This window comes from Poecilia formosa, unplaced genomic scaffold (genome assembly GCF_000485575.1).
Source record: "Poecilia formosa unplaced genomic scaffold, Poecilia_formosa-5.1.2 Scaffold481, whole genome shotgun sequence".
In the NCBI taxonomy this organism is placed as follows: domain Eukaryota; kingdom Metazoa; phylum Chordata; class Actinopteri; order Cyprinodontiformes; family Poeciliidae; genus Poecilia; species Poecilia formosa.
This window is the reverse complement of record NW_006800420.1, coordinates 173,577-180,980: the sequence shown is the minus strand read 5'-3', so window position 1 is coordinate 180,980 and position 7,404 is coordinate 173,577. Positions and strand designations below refer to the sequence as shown.

The following is a 7,404-nucleotide window of genomic DNA, read 5'->3' as shown; positions in this document are numbered from 1 at the left end:
CTGTGTGTGTTGGTGTGTCTGTGTGTGTTGGTGTGTCTGTGTGTGTTGGTGTGTCTCCAGGTGTCCTACGTAAAGGCCATTGACATCTGGATGGCCGTGTGTCTCCTCTTCGTCTTCTCTGCGCTGCTGGAATACGCCGCCGTAAACTTTGTGTCGAGGCAACACAAGGAGCTGCTGCGCTTCCGGCGCCAACACAAGAGCAAGACCAAGGTAGGAAACCAAGCGCTGAGAGGGAACGCTGCCCCCTGCTGGCCAAACGCTGCCGCTGTGCCGTTGCTGTCAGCCGTTTGTGTGTGTGAGCATGTGATCACCCCCAGCTGTGTCGTTTATCCTGGCAGGATGAGCGCGGCGGCAAAGCATGTTTGGATCGGACCGACCCGCGTTCAGTCGACTCTCCTCTGCAGAACCAGAGGAATAAAAACCAGACACATTTTTATTCTCTGGTTCCTCTGTTTATGATTCCTGATGTAAACAACATGGAGAACTGGAACCAGAACCATGGAGGAAACGGACCGGCGTCCGCCTCATAACGGCACGCAGCATTAGGGCCAAAAATATTATTATTACGATGAATATTAGTCTGAATATTGGAAAAAACCTGCAAAATTTCAAGAAAAAGTATTTTAAAGAGTTACTCTGACCTGCAGCTCAGTGCGGCCGATTCTGTCCTCTGAATCAAATCAGTTGTTTGCAGAATCGTTTCAAAGTTCTGCTGATCAGATAAGACCTGAAACTTTTCCGTATTTATAAAACGGATCCAGAAGCAGAACTCCACTCATCAGTCCTCAGTGTCATTACTTTGTGTAAATAAAATATTATTATTATTCTAATATTTTGACTTTATTCCTGTAGTCTGAGTCTCCATCGACCCATTCAGCGATCCGGGTCGGACCAGCGTCCACTGAGCCGGTCTCTTAGTTTTTAGTGCAGAACATAAACGGGTCAGCACTCAGATGTTTGGTTCTGGTTCTGCCTTCCAGTCCATTCGGGTTCTCTTCCTGTCTGTGAAGGTCCAGGTCAAACTGTGTGGCCTAGTCAAAGGAACGACTTGTTTCTGTCCCTGGCCTTGAATCGGACCCTGAGAGACTCCGTCAGTGATTGGCTGACTGCCCAGAGCTGACTGAATGCTGGCTCGATCCGGTCCGATCCGGTCCGGTCCGGTCCGTGTCTTCTCCTTCGTGGTTCTGTCCTCATCACGCTGTGGGTCGGTAGAACGGCGCCGTCGACCCGGAGGCGCTGGCCCCGTCCCGGCGCCGCCGTACGGATCAAAGAGCCGGATGAACAGCGGCCTCGGGGCGAAGCCGCTCTGCATGTGTCGCCATCATGACCCAACCGGGCCGCCGTACGCGCCTCCCTTTGGACTTCCTGAGTTTCCTGAACCAACAGAGAGCCAAGGATCTGTTTGACCTCTGACCCCATGGCTTTAAAACCCGAGAGTCTCTGGGAACCGATACCGCTGCATTATTGTTCATGAGAACAAATGGGGTTAAAGTTCAGACCAGCTTCCTCTACGGTCTGCCCCCTGGTGGCCAGAGGAGGAAGACGTTTCTGCCATAAGATCAGAAATTAATTTTAGAAAAGAAAAAACTTATGTGAGAAAATAATTAGCATTTTCTATTATTAAAGCCATAAATTTAAGATATTAAAAGTAAAATAATTTCTGAAATTATAAAGTGATAAAACTAACTGACCCTCCCAGAAGTTTCCTGAGATGATAAAATCCGACATTTCATCTAAAACCTGGATCAGAACGAGTCTGGACCCAGGGGAAGTTCTGATCCAGGAAAAGAACCGGTTCTTCCACATCTCAGATTTAGAAAGTCAGAAGATATTCCACTTTTTATATCAAGATGTCTCTTTTTTCAGGTCAGTCAGGATTAATCTAATTAGTTTGCTGAGGAATATGAACGAGACAAATTAAAATCAGAAGTTTACATACCTCTCTACAGCTCAAACATTCTGGGTTTCCTTCAGTTCAGTTTATTTCTGTTAACTTGTTTAAAAAGTTTCTACCTGAGGAAACCCAGCAGTGTCGAGTCGTTGCCTTGCAGCATTTACTCCTGATGACCAGCAGGGGGCGACAGTGGAGAGGAAAAACTCCCCTATAACAGGAAGAACCCTGAAAAAGAACAAAATGTTCATCGAAGTAGCAACAAGTCATGTACACTGGAGAGTAGTAGAAGAAGAAAGTGAGGAAAATGGGTCAGTTTGACCTCCATCAGACCGCGGTCCAGATGCTGTCTCGATTTTATTACTGTCTGTTTTTACTGGAGCTAAAGCCACTTCCTGAGGAGCGTTGTGGACAGAGGGTCGATACGACTTTAAACAAAGTGTTTGTCTCTTGACTGGTGTAACCTTTGACCTTGTCGTCTTGGTATTTCCCACAGGAAGTGGAGATCCAGGAGAGCCGGCCGACGTCCACGGCCGCGGTGACCTCCACTCCCAGCAGCACCAAGGACACCAAGGTCAACGCCAACAACGCCGTGGGAGCTGTCAGCATCTCCCAGAATGCACCTGGAGGAGGAAGGAGCACGGAGGAGATGAGGAAGCTGTTCATCGACCGGGCCAAGAAGATCGACACGGTGTCAAGAGCCGGGTTCCCTCTGGCCTTCCTCTTCTTCAACATCTTCTACTGGGTCCTCTACAAGATCCTGAGACACGAAGACGTCCACAAGCCCTGAGGACGAGTCCTCAGAGGACGCCGTGTCTTCAGAGGACGGCGTGTCCTCAGAGGACGCCGTGTCCTCAGAAGACAGCGTGTCCTCAGAGGACGCGTGGTCTTCAGAGGACGCCGTGTCTTCAGAGGACGCCGTGTCCTTCTGTTTATTTATTTTAACGTTTTTAATCGTCTGACTTAACGTCCAAACTCAGGAAGTGACGCTGATGATCCACAGGAAGTTTTGAAGACGAGCCAAGATGGAGTCCGGGACGGATGCAGCGTCTCCCCGGTCCTGTCCAAATCTGTGATGGACCTCCAGAACCTCCAGGACCGCTTCACAGGTTCTGGTCCAGATTCTTCCTCCTCTGTTGTCACCGGTTCAGTTCTGTCCCAAAACTTTTGCACGTTTCTCTCTGCGTCTCCATCTTTGTTTCTCCTCCTTTGTGTCAAAGCTGAGCCTGAAGGAGGCGCTCACTCCAGAACCAGAACCAGAACCTGGTCCTCATCGGGTTTTCACTGCCGTCTTAAACCTTCATTTATTTTATTGTTTTGCAAATGATGGAAAAATTTTCTGTTATTAAAGTTTTAATTATTTTTGACTTTTTAACTTAAAAATAACTGAAAATACAAAAACATTTATTCTCTTTATATTAATTTATTCAATTCAATTGGATTCAGTTTGTTTATATAGTAACAATTCACAACAGTTGTTTCAACGCACTTTATTTATTTCATGTTTATTTTTGTCCGTTTGAAATAAAAGAGAAAAAAATTCAGGCAGTAAAATGGTAAATTTAAAATTTAAAATTACTTAAAGGAAAAATGATCCAAACTTCTCTTTATTCTGACTTTGTAAAATAAAATAAAATAAAATATTTCCTGTTTGTGATTTTTTTTTTCCCGTGAGTTAAAGTCGGATTATTTTTTACAGTGATGAGATTTTCCTGCAGTTGAAGCTGAATTTATTTTAATGTTTATTTTCTGTCTGAGCTGCAGAGGAGGAAGAGGAGGAGGAAGATGTCCGGTTCTGGTTGCAGAACTGTCAGCAGAACCAGGACAGCAAACAGAACCAGCGGGTTTTCATTCCGGGTTTCTGGTTCTGGTTCTGATGATCCGAACGCTCAGAACTAGAACATCTGGAGGAGCAGACCGCTGGTTCTGATCCGAATCTGTGTTGGTAAACAAATTGCTGATGTAAAACTTTTCACCCCTTTAGACTTTTTCTGGTTTGTTCTTGTTTAAAACCACAAATTGTAGTGTTTTTACCGGGTTGGACCAGAACCAGGCCAGAACTGGACCGCTACACACAAACCTGTGCTTTTAGAAATAAAAATCTGAAAAGTGTGGCGTGTTTTTGCATTTACTCTGATTGACCTGAGCGAAACCCAAAGAAACAAAAGGCCACCAGCAAATAGATGGAGCCGCTTGTGCTGCTCTGGTTTCTGAAATGGTACAAATTATTCAGCCTGATGTCGTTTCAGTGATTCATTTGTGCTGGTCTCTCCTTTAATGTTTGTCAGTTGGCAAACATGGGAATCGATACACTACCGCCACCAACTGGTGTGGAGGGGGACCACAACTTCACCCAAGAATTGTATGGGTGTTTTAATTAGAGATAACATTATCATCGTTTTTACTTTAAATTTTCAAAATAGAACAAGAATATTTCTTGAAATGAGAAAAATTCCTTTTTTCATAATTTTTATTCAGTGCCAAACAAAAGAAGCCGACCTGCAGCGGTCCAGGCCCGCCTCGCTCCGATGGATGCGGATCATCTGAGCGCATCGCTGGCCTCTGCAGACAGAGGAAGGTTTGTTTGAGGTGTAAATAATTATTCTCCCCGTAAATCCTGAGATAATTCCAGGATTCTTCGCAGGAAGCCTGACGGAGCGCCTCTGTTTCTCCAGGCCGATGCGACGTCAGGAGCAAGCAGAGACCTGCAGCTGTGGAGAAGCGGCGCTCAGGCCTGCAGCTTGAGCAACGGGACTGAAGCGGCGAGGGAGGAATGTGAGGCTGAGGAGGAAGAGGAGCTGCTGGATTCAACCTGTAATTATTATCCTGCACAGTTTACTTAACCTTCCTCTGACTGGGACACACACACACACACACACGTGTTTGTGCACACAGAGGTGGTGGGTGGTCTGTAGGGGGCGCCGCTCTTCCTGATGTGAGGGAAGAGATCCAGCATAATCTATGAAAATGACCTACAAACATTTTTTAAACTGTATCAGCCTGTTTTCCTGAATAGTGTGTACCTAAATGTATTCTGAATTATTTAATCCCGTTTCTCATATTACATGATTATAGAGATTTTTTTCCCTCTTTTGATTAAAATTTTTTATATGTATCACATTAAATGTTATTTAATCCCCAGTTTTTATATTTTGGTAACAGTGCAGTCCCTTTGGTTTTTTTCCTAATATGAACTTTTCTCTGCACGGTGGTGCAGTGGGTAGTGCTGCTGCCTTGCAGCCAGAAGGTTCTGGGTTCAATTCCTGGCCTGGGTCTATGGTGGGTTCTCTGGGTTCCTCCCAGTCCAGGAACAATGACTGTCAGGTTGATTGGTTTCTCTGAACTTTTAACCTTCTTCAAAAAGGCTGCAGTATTTTAATAAAAAGAGTAAAATAGTCCATTTTCTTTGGAAAGGGAGTGTAAATGATCGTAGATCCTCTTGAAGAGAAGAGGGTCCACTTTGTGAATGTTTACATTTCGCTACTGAAAATAATTTAAAGATGTTAATTTTGAGCAATAAAACATAGATTTAGGTCATTTTGTTTAAAAGTATATATGTTTAATAAAGTCATTAAAAGCAGATCTGAGTGCATCAAAGCCGGTAGATAGATGTGGTTCCCCCAAAATGGCACAAAAACCTGGACTCTGATCTCTGTTGTAACACTTAGTTGGTCTGTAACAAGTTTTCTGTTTCTGTGGGCCACACAAAATCAATCCAGGGTCCACAAATGGCCCCCGGGCCGGACTTTGGACACCCCATGGTTGGTGTTTCGTTTTGAGTCTGATTCAGAGTTAGCTGCTGACACTTACAGTCTTTTACTTTTAGCTAATCTAGCGATTATTTTGCTGTATGAAGAATGTGATATTATGGTGAAAATGCCATTTTTCTACCATTAATTTGACAAGGAGACAGACAGAAGAGGAGGAGGAGATGAAGAAGGGAGGAGGAGGAGGAGGAGGAGGAGGAGGAGAAAAGCAGCGAGCGCAGCGCGGAGTGCGCTCAGACCCGCAGCGGGAGGACGGCAGCGCGACGCCGGTGTCGATCATGTCTCTGGCCGGGAAGGTGGCTCTGGTGACCGGAGGAGCTCAGGGCATCGGGAGGGCAGCGGTTCAGTCTCTGCTGAAGAGCTCGGCCAAGGTTCGGTTCTACGCCGAGGTTCGGCTCCGACCCTGGAGCCTTTCACGTTCTGCTCCCTCTGCAGCTGCTTTCTGATCACATCTAACTTTTTCCTGCTTTTAAAACTTCTGGTCGAACTTTCTGCCGAATTGGTTCTGGTTCTGTTAATGCGCGGGGGCTTGACGCGCAGTTCTGCTTTTAGAGAAGTTTGCATGTTTCTGATAAGTTTCCTTCACACATGCAGGGAACCGGTATCAGAACCGTCTCAGCAGCAGAACTTGTGAAACCGCAGGTCTGATAAAACCGAACCGGCTTCCTGTTCTGCTGATGCTCCGATCCGCTCCGTCTCAAACCGGGTTCCGTGGGTCCGCTGCTCCGTGTCATTACCTGCGTTTCCATTAACCATAAAATTGCACAAATTAAAAAAAATCGCTTAAAGGAAACATCAATTTAAAAAAATAGACTTTTTTTCATTATTTAAAAAAATTGTGTTTTTGCGCCAAGATGAGGTGGAATCAAAACGGATATATTTGGCAAAATGCTTTTTTCCGCATCATTTAAATCACTGATCAACAACCGGATGCTACTGGTGAAAACCATGAAGAAGATAACAGGAAGTAGTAGGAGGATGGCGGTTTTTTGTTTTGTTTTTTTGGAACTCCGACAGCATGCAGTTCATAAACTGCTGTCATTCCAACATGTTGAACATATAACTCTTCTGTAAAATGGCCGTAGGCGGGGCTTGTTGCTCCAACGTCTCCTCTGATTGGCTGAATTGTGAACATGTGTCATCTAAGTGCCGACATCCATAGCTGCCATGATTTTTAATTTCATTTCATATTTAAAGGAAACACCATAATTACAAAATTGTTTTTTTGACATTACTAGCATATGTACAAAGATTTGTGCACATTTGTAATGGAAACGCAGCAACTGATTCGGGTCCAGGCTTTTCAACGTGCAGGGACATAAACCTGATTTATTAGTGGATTTATAAAATAAAGTACTTTCATTTCAGACTTTTATTTCATGTCTTGCTGTAAGCAGAGGTGCGTAAAGTTCATCAAAATGTTCTCAGGTAGCACAGCACTACAGCAGCATATTTTCACTCAAATAAAAATAAACATAAAAAAATGAATCAAGTAAAACCGAAAATTATTTTGTGAAAATAACATTAATATTATTCCTTCAGCCAACTCTCACTTCCTCTTAGATCAAAGTGAGACGATTGTGTGCTTTATGTAGCTAAAATGATATTATTATTAATATTATTATTATTATTGTAAAGCATTTAAACATGACTGTGTTGATGTAAGAGAGAGAATATTCCCTCTGTTATGGGAAAAACAAAAAATAGATATTCTGACATATTAGATGTTATATATATATATATATA

The 7,404-nt window shown here is 43.9% G+C and overlaps 2 protein-coding genes across 4 annotated transcripts in view; both read left to right on the top strand.

Annotated features, from left to right (window-relative positions):
- glra3 (glycine receptor, alpha 3) overlaps positions 1 to 3,271 on the top strand; it is a 38,688-nt gene extending 35,417 nt beyond the window's left edge. For all 3 annotated transcript variants that reach the window (XM_016664367.1, XM_007578479.2, XM_007578480.2), the window contains 2 exons: positions 61 to 210; positions 2,388 to 3,271. In XM_016664367.1, the coding sequence (XP_016519853.1) occupies positions 61 to 210; positions 2,388 to 2,681 (444 nt within the window). In that variant the 3' untranslated portion in view covers positions 2,682 to 3,271. The remainder of the gene's footprint in view (positions 1 to 60; positions 211 to 2,387) is intronic.
- A 2,591-nt stretch (positions 3,272 to 5,862) lies between these two features.
- hpgd (15-hydroxyprostaglandin dehydrogenase) overlaps positions 5,863 to 7,404 on the top strand; it is a 19,968-nt gene continuing 18,426 nt past the window's right edge. Inside the window, exon 1 of the mRNA XM_007578481.2 lies at positions 5,863 to 6,029. Coding sequence (XP_007578543.1) covers positions 5,937 to 6,029 — 93 coding nt within the window. The 5' untranslated portion in view covers positions 5,863 to 5,936. The remainder of the gene's footprint in view (positions 6,030 to 7,404) is intronic.